A 21,509-nucleotide genomic window follows, 5' to 3' on the forward strand; every position below is an offset into this window, starting at 1 on the left:
CATTTCGGCGGGGCGAAGGGTATCAGTAAATGCAAGCAGATTCGCTGATGCCGCAGCCGATAATTCATTCTTAGCGTCCTCAAATGCGCCGGTATTGCCATTCCAACGTCTACTAATATTTAACTGAAAGTGTTGCCTAGACATGGGATGTCCTACCGTTCGTGAGCTCCACGGAACTCATGAAGGATATCACGAACATGTCTCACACCATCGGAGGGGTTATGAAGCCCTCAATTCAAACGCACTATGACCCAGCGGAGGCGTTCATGTCTATCATTTCTCGAAACGACGAAGCGTTTATGGAGATCCCTTTGACTGCCCTTGAGTCATTGGCTGCATACGCGCTTCGGAACAGGCTGGACACTGTTCTCAAGAACATCGTGGATATTTCCTTGCAAAGGCTATGCGGCACGACCTCTCGTGTCACCAGCTCATCCACAGGACACAATTCCTTGCCATTCCAGCAAGACAAATTCGTCTTGAACCTTCTCGATACTCTATCAAATTCATCGCGCAACCCGGTGGCAGAGGGGCTGATTCTTCCCCTCGTTGACGCTTATCTCTCTCTGCCGTCGGCAGACGGGCAATCCCGAAACCTTGACTCGCTGGAAGCTCTGCCCCTTCACGTGCTGGTGAAAAGTATGAGACTCATGAGCGAACGGCAACACATTAAACCATACCTGGAGACCCTAACACACTTATTCTGGGTAGTCCAATCGAAACGAAGTTCTCGGTTCGACCTCTTGCAAGTTACAACATCTGGGACCTGGACGCTTTACCGAACTGTGCGCTGCCTCATCGAAGAAGGATATGGTGCTCTTGCGTATGAATTATTTCCAAAACTCGTTGGAGCAAGCGACTTCCCACACAGTGCACAAGAATTTGCCAGCTCCATCATCGCATCCACTGAGTTTGACAGTTCCTCAGAGCACCTCCAGGCCCTCATGCTGCTCACCATTACAAAAGCGTGCCAGAGCTTCCGGTGGTATGACCGGATGCTGGGGACGGCTGAAGCCACAATCCCCATCTGCACTCAGACATCGGACAAGTCTACCCTGACAATCGTGTCGAACGGTCTGCATTCTATGATTCGTGTGCTTGCTGCCAGCGATACGGAGAAGGACCTGCGATATGGAGTCCGCATGATTGAACTGTGCACAAGCCAGCCCCTCCTATTCCCTGTCCCCCAATCTCTTGTCTCTGGCATTTATGAAAAGCTCGAGGCAAACCAGCTTAGAGAGGAAGCAAGTCGGTTATTCTTGCACCTAGACACCATGAATGCGCAATATCATAAGCTCCGTGACGAGGCTGAGCCCGCGCGCCGTCGGCTTACAGCTCCCGTCTATCGACCTCCGCGGGGAAGGCTCAGGTGGGCCTGATGCAGTATTACTTTGAAATTGTAGGAGAACATGGTGCCTTACGTAAATTAGTGGAGGCCTGTATGATTTCTGGTGGTGTCGCCGCGATAGAGTGTCAATTCATTGCCGCCAATGTGGCAATAATGGCAGAGGCTGGAATGGAAGACCATGTTCGAGGGATGTGGGAACAAATGAGACGTGCCCGCCACCGTGAGATGCTGCATGGAAACGGGAAGGCGGCGATGAGAGTAGCTAAGCTGTTCTGTTCCATGGCAGAGCGGGCTGATCACCAACGCGAGCCATTTCTCCATGGGAAGCCCTTACTGGTTTCGGGTGCGGTGGTGAGCGCCGAGCCCCAACGACCCGTTCAAGTGGCCCAGAAACGTCCGTTGGCGGAGGAATACCGCGCTTTTGCCCAGCGCGTTGCCGTCGACTTTACCAAATTAAAGGAGCCACTGGAAACAGCCTCACACATGGACCTAACCACTGTTGCTCGAATCAACTTCTTAGCGGGGAATCTCCGTCAAGGTTTTGTTGCCGCGCGCTACATATTGGAACGACGTGAAATCCCAGACACCATTGATATTAATGTCATGCTCAAAGCATTAGCAGATTTGGATCCCAGGGCGGCTGCAGTCATGCTGGAGAAAGCGTTAACGCGAAGAGTCTATGTGGATAGGGTCTCCTGGAGCACGCTGCTCCATGGTGCAACCAAAGTGGGGGACACCGAGTTGGTGTTAAGCATTCTGCAACGCTGCCGTGAAATGGGCGGTTCGTTCGACGTTTCAGCAATTGACGCATTCATCCGGGGTTTCGATAAGATCTTGACCGTCTCCAGTCAGAACACCGAGCATTTTCTCCGATTATCCCTTCAATTACTCAGGAACCTCGAGAAGCCTCAACGAGCGAAAATGGGCACTCTGGGTGTACTTTGTGTGCAACGTGCTTTGAAGGCGAACTTGCCCCTCCTAGCCTTTGAGTATTGGGATCTTCTGGTCCGCTACAGACTGGCTGGCTTCAAATCGCCCCGGCTTCGATTGAACATTGCTAAAGCTGTATCGCAAGCGCACAGGAAAAACAAGGATTCCTCTGGTTCTGAGTTGAGTCAAAGACTGCGGATGTGCGAAACTCTGGGTGCTCCAACACAGCAGAAACGTCTCTCCCCGACACGAATCCCGCTTATCCCCCATCCGGCCCACGCAGATCATAATGCATCACCCAACTGTTGACGCTACCTCGTTACACCTGCCCAGATAGCCATAAACTTTTAGATTGTGGCTTTAGGTGCAGGTGACACTAATCCTGGCTTGGGGCCTCACAATCATCGTTCATTGACATTCAATTTGTTCGATTAAACTATACATTTAAGATCCCTATTTGGCACTCCTTGATGTCTGCTAATTTGACTGATTTTCAAGCCAGATGTGGAGATTGGACCCTTCAAAGGTCGCCATCATGTCGTACTATCAGTGGCCCGATTCTGGGGCTAAGCTTGGTAGCGAGGTGCTCGAGCCTCTCCTGTACGTGCGAGCGACTCATACAGTATCGGGAACTTCATTTTAGCCGGGTGATAGTGCCATGCGCATGGTCATCCATATGGTTGCCCAGATATGTGATCAGTTGGAAGATCTATACTCTTCGTTGGCGGCTTTCACGGTGTGAAGTGCTAACTCCTTTTCTCCATCATTCAGCGTCTGGGGATTCTGAACAAATCTTAACTGCATGAGACGTATAGGGCGTCAACGATTGTACAGTATTAGGTGTACACTTCCACCGATAGGGACTGACTGTGTGGTAGAGATGGAAGCCTTCACGGCCGCGTTCACAATGCCCGCGATCGATCGCGGGGTTGTAATGTTCGATTATGGTGGTTCCCATCTCACCGGTACATACAGTGATTCTTGATGCTGATCAGCTTGGAAGAGCAGGTTTGCAGCACTAGCTACTCTTGGTTCATTTTGAATGTGAGGGAATTGATCTGTTCGGTTCTGAGCCCAAAGAAAGTCACTACTAATGGATTCAGCTTGACGAAATGGTCCGTCTTGTCAGGCAAGAATTCGCATCTTTGATCTTCGGAGGTGTCTGTGGATGTACTGAAGGGACACACGGCTAGAGGTCACATCTACATATTGATGCCTCACACATGACTGTGGGTGACCTACATCATGCCTGGCTCGGCATAGTACGACTGGTACTAGTATAGTCATTGCATGACATGTTTGCATGATTCTACTGCATATATACCTTTCTATCAGGCTCGACCAAATCGAAGCGGTTGTATTTCGCTTGCCGCAAAAAGTCCGCAGCACATGAAATGTGCGACCATATGAAGAACTGTGAGGAATAAGGCTCCACAACCCTTGCGATACCGATTTCACAATTCATCTGAGTTGCAATACATGGTAGGGTGCACCTAGTACATCCTCCGCAGATTTGAGACCCAGAACATACGCGTTCGACCAAGAAGCCCTTTCGGCATCTTCTGGCGTTCATCGACTCGACTCCTCTGCCATGGCCGATAATGCGTTCACTGTTATGCTTAGTGAGGATAGGGAAGCGGCTGTAGCCTCCCAGCGGGCAACGACGGGGGAGAGGTTTGCAAAGTTTTGAATCTCAGGCGCATCCCATCTCCCGAAGCTCATTCATTTTGTGGATGCTTCTATTGGTGTTCATTCGACCAATTAAACGGGGAGGTCGCTGGAATCCTTCACCTAGCAACGTAAAAATGAAAACCGCTTTAGGTTTGGTGGGGTACGACCTCTTTACAGCACGGTATGATGTTGAACAATTAGACAAAGGCCGCCCCGCCTCTCCAGCTAGTTTTACCCCATATGTTGAGTACCTCCGTGGCTGCGTGCTCGGCCATCGGATGAAGCTCCCAGGGGCGCCCCTGTGTTTGTCGGGGGCCCATCTGTATGACACGATGTTCCAAGGGTCACTTCTATCATATGCATTGTATATGATGGATCAGTTGTAGCCAGTAATAACCATGCAACGTTCTGGCTGCAAGCGTACTAGTACTATAAGCGAAGGTCAAGCGAGATATCCTTTTGAACGTCTACCCACGTGCTGATCGGCAATCCGTACGCAAAGTCCGTTGTCTGGATGTGTCTCTATCGTGAGATCATATTGCATGGTGGAACCCTCTGTCTGTACACAGCCTGTAATTACCAGTGATTTGAACCTAATCCGCAGCTGCTCCAAAGGCACATAACGTGTCGGAGTGTCATGCTCTTATGTTTGTCCGCCTCATAGGTCTTCAGGTATCTCTGATAGCCTTGGATGATTTCCTTCAAGGAAATAATTTACACAGTATCACCAGATAATTGAGACATTAAAAAGTAGACGTGCTCCAGTGTGAAATGACGTGGTGTTGCAACGTTGTTGCAGAACCCAGCCCTTCTCCAAATAGCGGGGCCCGTGCTATCTCCCATGAAGATGCAGCCGCAGGTAAGTGTTGTAGGTGTAGAGAAGCCAGAAACCATATGTGGTATCGTACTGATCGAAAGGAATCATTACTCATTGCAAAGCTGGACATACATTTGCGTCCGACAGCGAAATTCGTGCTCTCATCAGGACGGCTCTCATGGTCCAGATTCCAGCGAGCATACAATGCGTCAGTGAAGGAACCCTGGCCCTCACCATCTGAAACTCCTGGTGCAGGCAAGGCGATAGCCATGTGTGAAATCCCTCTGCAATCAGGCTTTGGCATACCAATTATGTGTCGAAAGATGGATAATGATGGATCAAGATACTAATTTTCAGACATGTGGGGTGACATCGAGAAGCCAAAGGCACGAGAGCAGGATGTTGCGTGGCATGGCATCAAGGGTGCAGGAAGTAACCATACCCTTGCAATGATGAACCGGCTACTCCGCCGCCTTGGACTGGTCGCAGGTCTTGGAATATATACCGGCAAATTGTTCTTCCTTCCCAATTTGGATTGGACTTTGAAACTTTCCTCACTGTTGGGTAAGGTACGGGTACCAAGGTGGATGCTTCTTCTCAATGAGGTTGGGATAGTTCCATTAGTCAATAGACTTTGCAGTTAAACGTTCGGAATTGTGTGTGTAGAAAGTGAGACCAAGAATGACGAGGTATAATTTCCTGGAAGTCAATATGTGCAAATGATTACGGTTGTCGCAATATATCTGGGGTTAATACCCATGCATTCTGGGGGAAGGGGCATCATGATCAAAAGGTCGTGATGCATCCGGTCGGCTTTGCATGCAAACGAAAAATGTATGTATGCTCACACCTGAAAAATTGTGTGAACAATAGATTGAACGGCGGTAAGGGTACATCGGCGGCCATCCAAAGAAAAATTGTTTGTGGCTCGAACGAGTACTGAAGGCCGCTAAAAGCAAAAATTGAGGCTAGAGAATGTCGAAAGCATGAAGGAGTAACAGCGGAATTTTCCGAGGCTAAGGTGCTGTTCGTTTCGTGCCAAAGAATCGGAAAACGATCTCTTGAATTGGACTCAATTGATTCAATTGAAACATCAATCCAATTTAATGGCTTGCTCATGCAAGCATTATAACTCAGGCGCAAGACCGTCCTCAGGTGCGGATCCCCAAATCACTTTCTGCTATGCCTCCCGCCCGTGTAAAGAAGGACGGCTCAGCATCTCCCACTGAAGAAGACAGGCCTGACGATGCCCTGAGGGACAGCAACGGCGACAAGCCAAAAAGGAAACGCCAGTCTCAAGTGAGTACCCCAAGTAACTAATATCCCTCGTATTCGTACCTGTCCCCTTCTGACTTTATCGTTCTCCTTAATATTGGAAGTCTTGCGATGCATGCAGGTGGGTCATTAGATGGGATTTTGGTTCTCCAGCTGTCTTCAACGTCCTCCCCCTGACATATTTCCCTGTCGCTGCGTGTAGGGCACGCAAGGTAAAATGCACACGAGAAGGGTTGAGTCGGGATGGCTCTGAGGACCAACACACGTCATGCAAGCATTGCATCGCTCTTGGAATTAAGTGCACTTATGAATACCAACCCAAAAAACGTGGTCCGCCAAATCTGTAAGCTAACCCGCGGAGATGGGTTGGTCCGGATTTTACCTGATTTTGATCCTTCCAACAGCTACCTGCGGCGCTTGCAGGAGGCAGCCGCTGCTTTGCAGGCACAACAAAGTCAACATATCCCACAAACACCTCCTGCCACTACCCCTCTGTCGCCATTTTCGCTGGATGTCAACGGAGTCTCGCATTCTACGCTGTCAAGAAATTCTGTGGCTGGTGTTTCTGCTTTAAACACAACTGCAAGCTCCTCCAACGGTTACATCGATCACTCTCTGCATAATCTACTGCCAGGCTCGTATTCGGCAGCGGCTGACAATTATAATTATGGAGTCGATTCATCGAACGCCGCTTTGTCTGTAGTCCGACCAAGCTCGTCATCAGGTCGTTCTGATCGAAATATGACAGCATCTCCGATGCAAACCTCTCAATCTCTCCGGTACGCCTCCCCTGGTAACTTCCACCATTCAGCACCTCAAGTCACGTCCTGGGGAATACCCTCTCCATCCCCCTCTGTGTCTACGGTCTCACTCTCTCCATCTCCATGCCAGCTCCTGCGTACCTATCCCCCACTGGACCATTTTACAACCCTGCGACATTCTCTAGATCACCTGCCCGTTTCACGCGAGCGAATCATGGAAATTCTCCAGCTATTTTTCTCATATGTGTACCCGCTTACCCCTTGCATTCACAAGCCCACATTTATGGCTGATATTGCGACCCACCGTGAAGAGACAGACCCGCTGTTCTTTGCTCTCATTCTCAGTACCGTTGCCAGTACGCTCGTTCAGGTTCCAAGAAGTTATCTTCCATTTTTCGATAGGCCCACAGTGCGAAAATTGGCATTGTATTGTTCGGAGGCCAGTCGTCTTATTACGGTCGCCGGCTACGATAACCCCTGTAGTATGCAGGTCGTTATTCGCTACTTGTAAGCGCAAATCCCCGAGTCTACCCGAAATATGCCGGTAACAAGTTGTCAGCGATATGGTGTACCATTTTTGCGAGGGCAACGATGCTACCTCGCACGCATGCTTTGGAGAGGCTGCGCACATCGCTGTAACATTGCACATGCATGAAGAAGCCTCGTACGAGAATCTTGATCCCATCGAAGCTGAGATTCGTCGCAGAGTGTTCTGGCTGCTGTTTGGGGGTGAGCACTATGGTGCAGCTCGGCTTGCTTTGTCGTTGATTCTGACAGCGCTTTTTCAACATGCCAGCGGATAAATCAATGGCGATTCTTCTGGGTCGGCCTATTTGTCTAAGAGATGAGGATTGTACAGTTCATTTCCCAAAGGACGTGGATGATGAATAGTAAGTAAGGTATTTGCCCGGAGGCAGCTCAATTATGATCCGGGTGATACGCGGTTTGCCAATGGTTGCACTGATGTTTATCTTCCTCGGTCCCCCTCCCAATCCAGTATCACTTTTGCTGGAGTTCAGGAACAGCCTCGAGGCACGACCGCCATTGTGTCTGGGCTTAACTACATCACACGCATATTTGCTTTACTGGGAGAAATCCTCGTTCGAATCAGAGTCGACAAGCGTGCCCCCCCTCGTGGAAGTCTCGCAACCGACAGACTCGCTGAGATCCGGGCATTACACACCCGAATTATCAATGCTCTGGCTCACGCGCCAGGGCCGCTCAAGCTAAAGACTCGAAACGCTGTTGACCCCGCCAAAGGATCCGGAGTGCATTTGCCTGGCACTAGTACTGCGGATTATGGTGGCCTTGGTAGTCGTCATGCCACTTTCGTGGAAGTGCGCAATTTTTTCCATGATCCCCACGCCAGTCGAGAGAATGCAGGGAATGCATACTTGGTTATGCAGGCCAACCTATACGTTACCCAGGTAATGCACATATTGACTTTTGTTTCGTTCTGGCTGATCGTCGTGGCCGCCGTCAATCATTCAATACAGCAACTCGTTCGATTTGTCATTGAACAGTATCGTGACGAGCTCATTACCATGATACGCTTGCAGGCTGGACCGAATGTTGATACCTCAGAGCTTATGCGTGGGTGGCACATGGATGACCGAGAAGCTGTGGCGAGCGATTTGCTTAATGTTCTCCATTCGATTCCGATCCAAGCCATTGCAACCAATGGGTAGGTCCATTTAGCTTTTTCCTTGGGATCAGTTAACACGATTTGGGTTTTATCAGACCTTCGTTAGTGCACAAAGTCCGATTTGTGGCAAGCACTCTGCTAGATGCAGTACGGAAGGTAGAAACTGCCCCGGCTTCTGCGGCCCGTGCTAATGCATATCTATGTGAGTATATCTCAAGATAAGGTTTGTTAGCCCGTGAAATCTCAAAATCCTTAACAGGGGACTTCCTGTCTATCCTTTCAGAAATAGAACGCAATTATCTGTATGCACGTGATCCTTCGTATGGCATCCACGTTTTGCTGAGCACATTACACATAGACTGGATGACGAGCGTGATGAGAGTAGTGGCCCAGCCAATGCTATGGTCACCTAGTTTTGCAGTGCTGCATTCATTGCCGGGTTATATGTTTCCAACCTCGAAGTTCTTCCCACGTTTGTGGTTGGGCTAATGAGCCCCTCGAAATTTGTGATGCTATTATTTTTATCGGTGACACCGTTTTACTCCATCCTCCTTTGGTTAAATTAGAACTCGACTCTCTTCGGTTATGTGATTTGTACCGTTGTCAAAAGCTAACTCACACATATGTACATTGGAATGAGCAATACTAGGCTGCCTAGAGTAATACCTCATTTCTGCCTTCGGCGCTTCAAACGTGCATTGCTTCGTGATGGCGTGGATACTGACCATAAGGATTGAATTGATTTGGTGCCTCCGGCAACTCCCGGAGGCCGTGGGAATGAGCTGCAGTACATGCGGTCTCGTGATGTGAAAATTCGAGCCGAATCTAATTCGTCGGCGGGGCAAGAGCGCCAGGGAATGGAGAACTTCGAGACTCAGGAAGTAGCGATCACCGAAGGTAATCTCTGCTGTCGCCTGTGGGCTGCATTCACTGATTGTGCTAGATGAGGCCGCGCTGTACGATCGGCAGATTCGATTATGGGGACTCGACGCTCAGCAAAGGCGAGTGCTCGAGGCTACAGCAAGCTGGTCTATTGAGATAATATCTAACTCACACTTACAAATAACTCATTGTCCTCATTCCCCGGCTCATGTGTCAGGATGCGGAATGCAACGGTTGTTGTAGTCAATCTTAAGGGACTTGGCACTGAAATCATCAAGAATATCGTATTGGCTGGCATTGGAAAGCTCATTGTGGTGGATGAGAACAATGTTACTGAAGAAGACCTAGGTGCAGGATTTTTCTTCACTGAGGAAGACGTCGGAAAGAATGTAGGTGCGTTTATGTTGCATCGCAAGCTCAGGCCTCATTATATCTCCGAACCGAAGAGAGCAGAATCCTCCCGACTACGAATACAGAATTTGAATCCACGTGTTATAGTAGAAACAGTGACGAACTTTGAAACCCTTCACGGGACAGAGTTGGAGAAGCTAGTTGAATCAGCGGATCTAGTCTGTGTGACGGATCGTGGAACTGAATGGATTGTAAGTCTTGCTGATTATGAAGAAGCGAACCTCATGCGGCCTGCCACTTGATCTTTAGATCCCCCTGAATGAGGAATGTGCTCGTCAGAAGAAGAAATTCTACTGTGGAGCCACATATGGGTTGTCGGGCTTCATATTTTGCGATCTTAGTGTGCATCAATTCTTGACAAAGTGGGCGCTCGATTCTCCGTCTACTATTTTTTTCGTGCGGTGTGCGATGCAAACTAGTGTGATGGTTTGGTTACTCGCAGGGATAAAACTCGTCCTGGGGAAGAACCAAAAGACATCAAGGCAACTATGACGTATCCAACGTTCTCCCATGCTCTGCAGCATTCCTGGGAGAATCTTTCCAAAAGGCAAACAAAGGAATTGAACCCGGCCACTGTCTTCACCGTTATGGGTATATACTTTGCCGTATGAGGAGCGATAACTCATTCACCGTCGTATATTTTAGCTATTTTGGAGTGGCAGACGAGGCATCAAGGACAATTGCCCGATGGTTTGTCCACAGCTGACGAGCTCGAAGTGCTGGCAAACACATTACTAAAGGATCGGGATGTAAACTCCCAAATCATTCAGTCTATTCCACGGCATCAGATTGAGTACGTCAGTGATCGCCGAGGGGATGTAGTGTATTCTAAGATTGGTTAATAATTCGAACAGGTCGGCTGCAATTACTGCCGCTCATGAATTATCCCCTGTTTGTGCAGTCGTGGGGGGATTTTTGGCGCAGGATATACTGAAGGCACTTTCTGCGAAAGATCCGCCACTTGCCAATTTTTTCACATTCGATGGTACAACAGGCGGAGCCACTGTTTGTCGGTTGGGAGTAGTGTAGAGTTGTTTTGTAATTCTGTCTCTATTGGAGAACTCTTGGAATTCAGCCCTTTTTCATACTTTGATGCGGATGAAGCCACGATAAAGAACAGTGAGTCGCAAGACCCAGCTCAGACCGAGAGTCTTCGAGTAGCATGTTCTTCGCCATGCCATATTAAACGGATCGCGCACTTGACTCTGAAATACAACTCGCTCCCACCAATGTTGAACGGGTGTTCTAGCCCGCATTAATCTGGGGGTTGGCTCGTTGAAATCTGATGAAGCGGCTAGCAATTTCTCGGCCACCACAACATAGACTCTTCATCAAATGACGACCGTTAGCAGTGCAGAAGAGAATTACACTCGCGAGGCCCTGCAGGCAAAGATCTCATTGAAGTGGAAGTGATCAAGCAGCGATGACAAACAGAGAAGGGGACTTCCGGGAATGGATCCAGCGGTGTTAAGATCTTGAGTGGGTAGTCGCTATTTGTATTCACCAAAAACTTTCGTGTGATTTAGCGCTCTGATACGAACAGAAGGGCCACACACATCCATGGCATGGTACTTATAACATTAGTGATTGTGAATAGGAATATTGGCATAGTCATAGAATAGCACAGAGATGCTCGCAGTAATAGTTCTACTGTCGAGGACACGGAAGTTGAACTGGTAGCTACGAAGATGGCGCGTCAGCCAGAAGCAACCAGGCGAGCTTATTTCTAAGTAAGGGGATCAGATAACGCCACAGCTGGCACGCCCGGGGATTGATCATCTGATACGCTCACACCCTAAAAGCAAGTTGAGTAGGCTCTAGGGGTTACAACCATTTAAGCGCTTATGACACTAAACCAATTGCCGGAAGCAAAATCTTGAAGTCATCCTGCCAACTTTCCAACCTCATAGGATGTCATCGTTTCCGCCTCCTCCCCCTGGTATGCCACCACCTCCACCGCCCGGCATGCCTACTGGACTCCCTACTGGATTCCCAGGGCAGCCTCGGGTGGAACTGTCACCTGAGGCGTTATCACAAAAGTCTCACAAATGGGTCCAGATGCAGAACAAACGTTATGGCGAAAAGCGAAAAGCTGGATTCATCGACGTTGGGAAGCAGGAATTACCCCCTGAGCACGTACGGAAGATAATAAAGGTCAGTTTGACTAATTTTTTCGAAGTTGAATGAGCAGTTTTTGATCGCGCACACAGGATCACGGTGACATGAGCAATCGCAAATTCAGAAATGACAAGCGTGTCCATCTCGGGGCACTGAAATATGTCCCTCACGCGGTGCTTAAACTACTCGAAAATATTCCGTTTCCTTGGGAGGTTTGTACCCTTTTGCGTCGATAGTAAACTCGGAAAGCGCTGACAAGAGCATCTTTGACAGCAAGTCCGTGAAGTCCCTGTCCTCTATCACATCACCGGCGCTATTACTTTCGTCAATGAAATCCCCCGAGTGGTTGAACCAATTTATCATGCGCAATGGAGTTCCATGTGGATTGCGATGCGTCGCGAGAAGCGGGACCGTCGCCACTTCAAGCGCATGCGCTTCCCTCCATTTGATGATGAGGAGCCTCCTCTTGACTATGGTGACAACATCCTTGACGTGGAGCCCCTCGAAGCTATTCAGCTTGAATTAGATGAGGAAGAAGATGTTCCGATCTTCGATTGGTTTTATGATCCAAAACCGCTTATTGATACGCCCGCTGTGAATGGATCCTCCTACAGATACTGGTCTCTCTCCCTCCCTGTCATGGCCAATCTGTACAGACTTGGTCGCACTTTGCTGTCAGATCATACAGACAGCAATGTCAGTTATCTCTTTGACAAGAAATCATTTTTTACAGCGAAGGCTCTGAACATGGCCATACCTGGCGGTCCGAAGTTTGAACCCTTGTACGTCTAATAGGAGCTTTTCTTACAAGCATATACTCAACATCCAACTTTAGATATCGCGACATGGATGCCTTTGATGAAGATTGGAACGAGTTTAATGACATCAATAAAATCATCATTCGCCAGCAAATCCGCACGGAGTATAAGGTGGCTTTCCCTCACCTTTACAACTCTCTCCCTCGTTCCGTCAGTATCTCGCCCTACCACGTTCCTAAGAACGTGTATATCCGCACTGAGAATCCTGATCTGCCGGCCTTCTACTTTGACCCCCTCATTCATCCCATTTCGTCCCGTGCCTTCGCCGCCAAGCTTGAGCCTTTGATTTCTCACGAGGACGCCGTGTTTGGCCCCAACAATGATGCTGACATGTTTGAACTTCCTGATGACATCAGCCCTTTCTTTGCGGATAAGGAGCTCGAGAATGAGCACACCGCTGATGCTATTGCCCTTTGGTGGGCTCCTGCTCCGTATCAGCATCGTAGTGGGCGGATGCGCCGAGCCGAAGATGTACCGCTCGTTAAGAACTGGTACCTGGAGCACTGCCCTCCGAACCAGCCTACTAAGGTTCGCGTTTCGTACCAGAAGTTGCTCAAGTGTTTCGTCTTGAACGAGCTACATCGTCGCCCAGCCAAGTCTGTCACTAAGCGTGACTTGTTCAAGCAACTCAAAGCCACAAAGTTCTTCCAGACCACTAGGTTGGACTGGGTGGAGGCCGGCCTTCAGGTTTGCCGTCAGGGCTACAATATGTTGAATTTACTGATCCACCGCAAAGTTCGTGACACGCTCCAATATTTAGAATTGATTCTCACGTCTCTTACCACCTAGAACCTGAATTATTTGCACCTGGATTATGTGAGTTTTGTTCATAGGGAAATTATCTGTGCTCATTTCTGGGCTCCAGAACATGAACTTGAAGCCTGTGAAGACCTTGACAACGAAAGAGCGCAAGAAGTCTCGTTTCGGCAACGCATTCCATCTGTGCAGGGAAATACTCCGACTCACAAAGTTAGTTGTCGATGCTCATGTTCAGTATCGTTTGGGCAATGTCGATGCATTTCAATTGGCGGATGCGCTTCAGTATATCTTTGCCCATATTGGTGCCTTAACTGGAATGTACAGGTACAAGTACAAGGTGATTGTTTTTGTCTACTAGAGTACCTTCATTTTGATGATTTGGCTCTCAATAGTTGATGCGTCAAGTGCGCATGACGAAAGATTTAAAGCATTTGATCTACTATCGATTTAACACCGGGCCCGTCGGCAAAGGCCCGGGGTGTGGTTTCTGGGCCCCGGGGTGGCGTGTATGGTTGTTTTTCATGCGCGGTATTGTTCCACTCCTCGAGCGATGGTCTGTCCTCACCTCATGTCACTGTCGCACGAGGCACTCTGAATTTTTTTCATGTCAGGCTTGGTAACTTGCTTGCTCGCCAGTTTGAAGGACGAAATAGCAAAGGCGTCGCAAAGACCGTCACAAAGCAGCGTGTCGAGTCGCATTTTGACCTCGAGCTTCGAGCCGCTGTAATGCACGATATCCTGGATATGATGCCTGAATCCATAAAACAAAACAAGGCGAAGACAATTTTGCAGCATCTGTCGGAAGCTTGGCGATGCTGGAAGGCCAATAGTATGTTCATGAGCATCGCTGATATCAATGGCAGCTGATTGCCACCATCTAGTCCCATGGAAGGTTCCAGGGATGCCCACTGCCATCGAGAACATCATTTTGCGTTACATCAAGAGCAAAGCTGACTGGTGGACTTCGTGAGTGTCGTTTGGTTTTGGTAACCGGTCGGATTCGGTGATTGTTTCCTCAGGGTTGCACACTACAACCGTGAGCGCATCCGCCGTGGAGCCACCGTAGATAAGGCTGTTGTTAAGAAGAACTTGGGTCGTCTCACGCGTTTGTAGTACAACGTCTCATTACTCTCACTCGGCTGATGCCTCCGATGTTAGGTCTGTACCTCAAAGCCGAACAGGAGCGTCAGCATGCATACTTGAAGGATGGGCCGTACGTCAGCGCAGAAGAAGCCGTTGCGATTTACACCACTACTGTTCATTGGCTTGAAAGTCGTAAATTTGGTATGTCGTGTAGTTGTAATTAACGGCTACCTGCTAAAGGTGGTAATGCGCGTTTCACCAGCCCCAATACCTTTCCCGTAGGTTGTGTCATGTTAGGATTGAATTTTTAGCTGATTTGTTACCTTCAAGACCTTTGTCATACAAACATGACACGAAGCTACTAGTACTTGCTCTCGAAAAGCTAAAGGAAGCGTACAGTGTGAAGGGCCGTTTGAATCAGTCGCAGCGCGAGGAGCTAGCGCTGATCGAGCAAGCATACGACAATCCTCACGAGTGTACGTGGTTCATCCGTACCTAGTCCATCATATGTTAACGTGCCTTCTAGGTCTATCTCGCATCAAACGACTCCTGCTTACTCAGCGAGCTTTCAAGGAATCTGGAATTGGTGAGTGCTTTTCAGTGATTATTTGGGTTGGAGTTAAATTTGCTCTCTTTTATCTAGAGTTCTTCGATACGTATGATAAACTAATTCCGTGCTACGACATTGAGCCAGTCGAGAAGATCACTGATGCCGTATGTATAACATTTCCTTTCCTACGCTGTATCTCACATCATGTTGCTTTAGTACCTTGATCAGTTCCTCTTCTTCGAGTATGTCCTTTGATGCAAATTCTCATTAAAACAGAAGTCTATGCTGACATCATTACAGGGCGGACAAACGTGGACTGTTTCCCGCTTGGATCAAGCCAGCCGACACTGAGCCTCCACCGTTGCTAGTGTACAAGTGGTGCCAAGGCATCAATAACTTGACTGACATCTGGGAGACAAGCGAAGGCGAATGCAACGTGATGATGGAGACAGTATTATCGAAAGTTTATGAGAAAATCGATCTGACCTTGCTCAATCGTCTGCTTCGATTAATTCTGGATCACAATCTAGCAGACTATATCACCGCAAAGAACAACACCGTTCTTACATACAAGGATATGGCGCATACTAACGCCTTCGGTCTTATTCGTGGCCTTCAGTTCTCGGCGTTTGTCTTCCAGTATTATGGACTTGTTCTGGATCTCCTTATCCTTGGTCTTCAACGTGCCAGTGAGATGGCGGGGCCTCCTCAGCTTCCGAATAACTTCCTTCAGTACCGCGACAGTGCAACAGAAACTAGGCATCCTATTCGCTTGTATTCTCGATATGTGGATCGTCTGCATATTTTGTTCCGCTTTACCGCGGACGAAGCCAGGGACCTGATCCAGAGGTACCTCAGTGCTAATCCTGATCCGACCAACAACAACGTTATTGGCTACAATAATAAGCGTTGCTGGCCTCGTGACTGTCGTATGCGCTTGATTAAACACGATGTTAACCTCGGACGCGCCGTGTTCTGGAATGTCAAGCAGAGCCTGCCTCGATCACTTACCACTATTGAATGGGATGACACCTTCGTCAGTGTTTACTCGAAGCATAATCCCCAACTTCTGTTTTCTATGTCTGGCTTCGAAGTTCGAATATTGCCCAAGATTCGTACCATGAATGGGGAGCAGTTCTCACTCAAGGATGGGGTCTGGAATTTGACAAACGAGCAGACTAAGGAACGCACGGCGCAGGCCTTTTTACGGGTTTCCGATGAAGGTGAGCTTTGGATGGTTTCATTTCTTGCAGTCCTAACGGCGGAGATTTAGGCATCCAACAGTTCAATAATCGTATCCGCCAAGTTTTAATGAGCTCTGGATCTACTACGTTCTCGAAGATCGTGAACAAATGGAACACGGCTCTCATCGGACTCATGACATACTACCGCGAGGCTGTGGTGCACACGAACGAACTTCTGGATGCCCTCGTCAAGGCTGAGAACAAGATTCAGACGCGTGTCAAAATTGGTCTCAACAGCAAAATGCCTTCCCGTTTCCCTCCTGGTACGTTATCGTGCAAGTCAATTCAATAGAATATGTCCTGAACATTTCAATAGTTGTATTTTACACTCCAAAGGTGACAATTTCCGCATGGGAGCCGGGGCACCTCATTGACAAGTAGGGCTTCCGTTTAGGAACTTGGAGGCTTGGGCATGTTGTCGATGGGTCATGTCCTCATTCCCCAGAGCGATCTTCGATGGTCAAAGCAAACAGACGTTGGAGGCCAGTAAACTCAATTCACACACGCAACGTTGTGCTGACCTTATTCGCAACAGTGACGCACTTTAGATCTGGTATGAGCCATGAGGAAGATCAGCTCATACCCAATCTATACCGCTATCTTCAGCCATGGGAGGCCGAGTTTATGGACTCGGCTCGGGTTTGGTCGGAGTATTCAATGAAGCGGAAAGAAGCGAACGCACAGAATCGCCGTTTGACTCTCGAGGATCTTGAGGATAGTTGGGATCGTGGGATACCCCGAATCAATACCCTCTTCCAAAAGGATCGTCACACCCTCGCTTACGACAAGGTAAGCTTCCCCTTCAGTCTGCCGAGCAATTTCGGAGTTTCTTACCGATTGCGCAGGGGTGGCGGGTTAGAACAGATTGGAAACAATATCAATTGCTAAAGCAGTATGTAGTATCTACAAATCACCCCCCTCGCTTGTGCTGATGAGCTTGAACAGCAATCCGTTCTGGTGGACATCGCAGCGACATGACGGAAAGCTATGGCAGCTGAACAACTATCGAGTCGATGTCATAGCGGCGTTAGGTGGTGTGGAAGGCATTCTGGAACACACCCTATTCAAAGGGACATACTTCCCTACCTGGGAAGGCCTTTTCTGGGAGAAAGCGTCTGGTTTCGAAGAATCGATGAGATACAAAAAATTGACGAACGCCCAACGCTCCGGATTAAACCAAATCCCCAATCGTCGTTTCACCTTGTGGTGGAGTCCTACCATCAACCGCGCAAACGTCTATGTTGGTTTCCAGGTGCAGCTCGACCTGACTGGCATTTTTATGTAAGTGTTGCACCCTTTCCACTGGTATGCTGGACTAACACCACTTTCCAGGCACGGAAAGATCCCTACGTTAAAGATCAGTTTGATTCAAATCTTCCGCGCCCACTTGTGGCAAAAAAGTAGGTTATAACACCATACTACTTCCGTTGTTTGATCATTTGCCTCCGTTCACCTCCAATCTAGTTCACGAAAGGCGAGCTCCTCGATGCAGTCTTTATTGATTTTTTGGCTAATCTTCTTACTTTGCAGTGTTGTAATGGATCTTGTGGGTGCTTTTCGTATCATTGTTTTGCATCCCTGCTGATTATCACTTTGGGCCTAGTGTCAAGTTTTCGATCAGGAACTCGAGGCTCTTCAGATTGAGACTGTCCAGAAGGAAACTATTCACCCGAGAAAAAGTTACAAGATGAACTCGTAGGTATTCAGAGCACGCGTCTGCCAGCAAGTCTAACCAGGACCCAAGCTCTTGCGCAGATATTCTTCTATTCTCAGCTTACAAGGTTTGTAGCGTTTTATGTGATATCTGGTGCCTATTTTAATGTGGTTCGACAGTGGAACATCGCTCGACCATCACTAGTGTCAGATGTGCGTATGCACGGTTTATAATTTCCTCAAGTCACTAATATATGCTTCAGAACAAAGATGTCTTGGATGGAACGACGAGTAACAAGTACTGGATCGATGTGCAGTTACGTTGGGGGGACTTCGACACACACGATGTTGAACGTTACACTCGTGCTAAGTTCCTCGACTACGTGAGTTTATCCTAATTTCCCGGAGTTTTCTGTTGATTGTATGATTTTCAGGTCTCAGATTCCATGAGCATCTATCCTTCACCTACCGGTGTGATGATCGGTATGGACCTGGCTTACAACATCTGGTCTGCGTACGGAAATTGGTTCCCGGGGATGAAGCCATTGATTCAGCAGGCTATGGCTAAGATTGTCAAGGCTAACCCAGCCCTACACGTCTTACGTGAGCGTATACGCAAGGGCCTCCAGCTATACTCTTCGGAACCCACCGAGCCATATCTGAACAGCCAGAATTATTCGGAGCTTTTCTCCAATCAGATTATCTGTACGTGTTCCATGATTGAAATCAACATATTAGGACTAACGACTCTTGACAGGGTTCGTGGACGACACAAATGTGTATCGTGTAACGATGTGAGCCCGAGTACCACAAAGTTCTATCATTTCAGCTTACGAACGACTTAATTAGCCATAAGACGTTCGAGGGGAACTTGACCACTAAGCCAGTGAGTGTCTCCTTTGCGTGTCCAGACCCTTGTTGCTGACACCGATCTCCAGATTAGTACGGCTTGCACCTTCATACCATAGCTCATCAAGTGTTGATATCCTTTTAGATGGCGCTATCTTTATTTTCAATCCCCGATCCGGTCAGCTGTTCTTGAAGGTCATCCATACAGTGTTTGGGCCGGTCAAAAGCGTCTCGGACAGCTTGCGAAATGGAAGACAGCAGAAGAAGTAGCTGCTTTGGTCCGTTCGCTTCCGGTCGAAGAACAGCCGAAGCAGGTGATTGTCACTCGAAAGGGCATGTTGGGTATGTTGTAGGAAGTCCCAGCCTGTTCGTGTAATGAGCTTAGACGTCTACCCAGATCCACTCGAGGTTCACTTGCTTGATTTCCCCAACATTGTTATCAAAGGAAGTGAGCTTCAGCTTCCGTTCCAAGCTTGCATGAAAATGGAGAAGTTCGGTGACTTGATCCTGGTAAGTTTAGCTTTGTTGCAAGGCATTGTATTGGTACCCACCGCTTCCTAAAGCGCGCCACTCAACCCCAAATGGTGCTGTTCAACCTCTACGGTAGGCTTATTCGTGGTCTATTCTGGATATGGTCAAACTCATTCGTCCCTTTAGACGACTGGCTCAAATCTATCTCGAGTTACACTGCATTCTCGCGTCTTATTCTCCTGCTTCGTGGTTTGCATGTGAACAACGAGAAAGCTAAGATCATTCTCCGACCCGACAAAAACACCATCACCGAACCACATTTTGTGTGGCCGTCGCTTTCTGATGAAGAGTGGATCAAAGTTGAGGTGGCGCTTAAAGATCTCATCCTTGCGGACTTCGGCAAGCGCAATAGCGTAAATATCGCTTCGCTGACGTCCAGTGAAATTCGCGATATTATTCTTGGTCAAGAAATTGCCGCGCCGTATGTCCGGGTATTGACACGATTAGTACGCAGATTGTTGACCCCCTTGATGCTCTAGGTCCATCCAACGACAGCAAATGGCAGAGCTTGAGAAATCGACTGAAGCGCAGAGCCAGGTCACCGCTGTTACTACGTCAGTCGACCCAAAATCACTTTTTTCTTAAAGCTGACTGGCCCGATTGGCAGCCGGACAACGAATATTCATGGTGATACCATGGATGTTGTTACCAGTGGGTTGATTCATCGAGCTGATTGGGTTGTACAATCTGACAATGATTTCAGCCACGAACTACGGGCAGCAGGTCTTCAGCAGCAAATCAGACTGGCGCGTCCGTGCCATTTCTGCCACCCACCTTCCACTCCGTCTACAGCACATCTACGTTTCGAATGATGATGTGAAGGACGACGCCACCTCTTACACTTATATCATCCCTAAGAATATCATCCGCTCTTTTATCATCAGTGCTGATCTGCGAACCCAAGTTGCCGCGTTCCTATACGGGGTTTCGCCTCCCGACAACAAGCAAGTCAAAGAGATACGGGTATGTGTACGGCCTCCATTCGGTGCCTCCAATTGCTTACGGAATGATCTGTATTCAGGCCCTCGCATTCGTTCCTCAGCGTGGCAACAACAACAATGTTGAGCTGCCTTCGCAGCTTCCGAGGGATGATTTCCTTTTAAAGGACTTGGAGCCTCTGGGTTGGATTAAGACCCAAGGATTGGACCTGCCCCATCTAACGCCATTGGATGTTACGACTCAAGCGAAGATAATGGCAGATCATTCAGAATGGGGGCCCAACTCAATCTGTATCGCTTGTGCCTTCACACCTGGTTCCATCTCTCTGTCGGCACATTGCCTGACAATTCCGGGCTTTGAATGGGGAAGAAAGAATCAGGATAACTCTCCTAATCCACCGGTGAGCTCTATCATGTCAAATTTTACGTCCGTCTTGCAATGCAAATTTACGTGTCCTTATGTGAATAGGGTTTTAACCCGAACATGTCCGAACGCGTCCAACTGTTGCTGTCGGATAGGATCCTCGGTATGACACTCGTTCCAGAGGGCAAGTTGTGGAATTACGGTGTCGGGCTGACACAGCTTTGGTCACCAAATATGCCCTACTCGGTGATCCTCGACACTCCCATCCCTTTCTGGGCTGAACAACATCGACCATCTGCTTTCCTTTCTGTGAGTTATTTATGGTGGTATACCTTACGTCTGGCCTGACACTAATACATTACGTAGTTCGCCAACCTTGAAACAGGGGATGACAGCGCCGACGTTGAGAACAGCTTAGCTTGATCACCTACCTTGGTTCCTTATGTAGTTGCTTCACACTAATTGTATTTATGTCATTCCTGCTCCCAACCTCGTTGTGTACTTTGTACCATCACGACAAAGGCATTGTTGCAAAGTCACGGAACTCAACCTGCATGCGGATATTTGCCTGGCCTCCACCTGATTATATAAGACCGGTGACAATAGCCGGAATATGGTTACGTCCAATCCATAGTTCGAAATATTACAATATACACAATAAATATTAATGCAACAATAAAATATTGATTCCAATGGATACAACCTTTACACGTGACACATTTATTCGGGGTCACCCGTTTGCTTGGATCTTACTTTTGCTCTCCTTCGTACGCTACTTACGCCGCCGTTCCTCTCCTTCTGCCACCCTCTTTCGTTCTTTCGAGCGGTCAAAATGCTCGGAAAATGTTACTCAGACCTTCTT

At 48.3% G+C, this 21,509-nt stretch overlaps 4 protein-coding genes across 4 annotated transcripts; all 4 read left to right on the plus strand.

Annotated features, from left to right (window-relative positions):
• Nucleotides 1-8: 8 nt before the first annotated feature.
• Nucleotides 9-2,998, plus strand: EI90DRAFT_3037203 (uncharacterized protein). The gene is made up of 3 exons (XM_039058756.1): nt 9-91; nt 141-1,340; nt 1,364-2,998. Exons 2-3 carry the CDS (start codon nt 180-182, stop codon nt 2,585-2,587), a joined length of 2,385 nt encoding a protein of 794 aa, XP_038921194.1. The 5' UTR covers nt 9-91; nt 141-179; the 3' UTR covers nt 2,588-2,998.
• Nucleotides 2,999-5,861: 2,863 nt separating this feature from the next.
• EI90DRAFT_3037208 (fungal-specific transcription factor domain-containing protein) lies at nt 5,862-9,013 on the plus strand. Its single transcript, XM_039058757.1, has 11 exons — nt 5,862-6,065; nt 6,146-6,162; nt 6,244-6,384; nt 6,446-7,309; nt 7,362-7,531; nt 7,599-7,692; nt 7,800-8,229; nt 8,299-8,486; nt 8,543-8,649; nt 8,707-8,749; nt 8,806-9,013. Exons 1-11 carry the CDS (start codon nt 5,949-5,951, stop codon nt 8,858-8,860), a joined length of 2,226 nt encoding a protein of 741 aa, XP_038921195.1. The 5' UTR covers nt 5,862-5,948; the 3' UTR covers nt 8,861-9,013.
• Nucleotides 9,014-9,238: 225 nt separating this feature from the next.
• EI90DRAFT_3144002 (uncharacterized protein) lies at nt 9,239-10,853 on the plus strand (the record flags this gene model as incomplete). Its single annotated transcript, XM_039065084.1, has 9 exons — nt 9,239-9,344; nt 9,391-9,448; nt 9,547-9,718; nt 9,776-9,931; nt 9,990-10,102; nt 10,183-10,331; nt 10,386-10,533; nt 10,595-10,763; nt 10,845-10,853. 9 exons carry the CDS (start codon nt 9,239-9,241, stop codon nt 10,851-10,853), a joined length of 1,080 nt encoding a protein of 359 aa, XP_038921196.1.
• Nucleotides 10,854-11,636: 783 nt separating this feature from the next.
• Nucleotides 11,637-21,285, plus strand: EI90DRAFT_3151108 (pre-mRNA-processing-splicing factor). The gene is made up of 43 exons (XM_039065702.1): nt 11,637-11,679; nt 11,737-11,894; nt 11,951-12,070; nt 12,132-12,640; nt 12,694-13,411; nt 13,466-13,492; nt 13,542-13,772; nt 13,828-13,988; nt 14,047-14,264; nt 14,317-14,401; nt 14,455-14,540; nt 14,594-14,719; nt 14,781-14,796; nt 14,849-14,994; nt 15,045-15,104; nt 15,162-15,232; nt 15,285-15,310; nt 15,369-16,291; nt 16,342-16,575; nt 16,629-16,648; nt 16,707-16,794; nt 16,848-17,101; nt 17,158-17,204; nt 17,258-17,593; nt 17,645-17,712; nt 17,777-17,786; nt 17,843-17,858; nt 17,916-18,007; nt 18,057-18,093; nt 18,146-18,178; nt 18,229-18,348; nt 18,400-18,670; nt 18,723-18,759; nt 18,960-19,156; nt 19,212-19,324; nt 19,378-19,417; nt 19,472-19,766; nt 19,825-19,899; nt 19,953-19,996; nt 20,049-20,308; nt 20,367-20,684; nt 20,753-20,956; nt 21,014-21,285. Exons 1-43 carry the CDS (start codon nt 11,652-11,654, stop codon nt 21,068-21,070), a joined length of 6,975 nt encoding a protein of 2,324 aa, XP_038921197.1. The 5' UTR covers nt 11,637-11,651; the 3' UTR covers nt 21,071-21,285.
• Nucleotides 21,286-21,509: the final 224 nt, after the last annotated feature.

The sequence above is a fragment of the Cantharellus anzutake genome (assembly GCF_015039405.1).
Source record: "Cantharellus anzutake strain C23 chromosome Unknown EI90scaffold_6, whole genome shotgun sequence".
Taxonomy (NCBI): domain Eukaryota; kingdom Fungi; phylum Basidiomycota; class Agaricomycetes; order Cantharellales; family Hydnaceae; genus Cantharellus; species Cantharellus anzutake.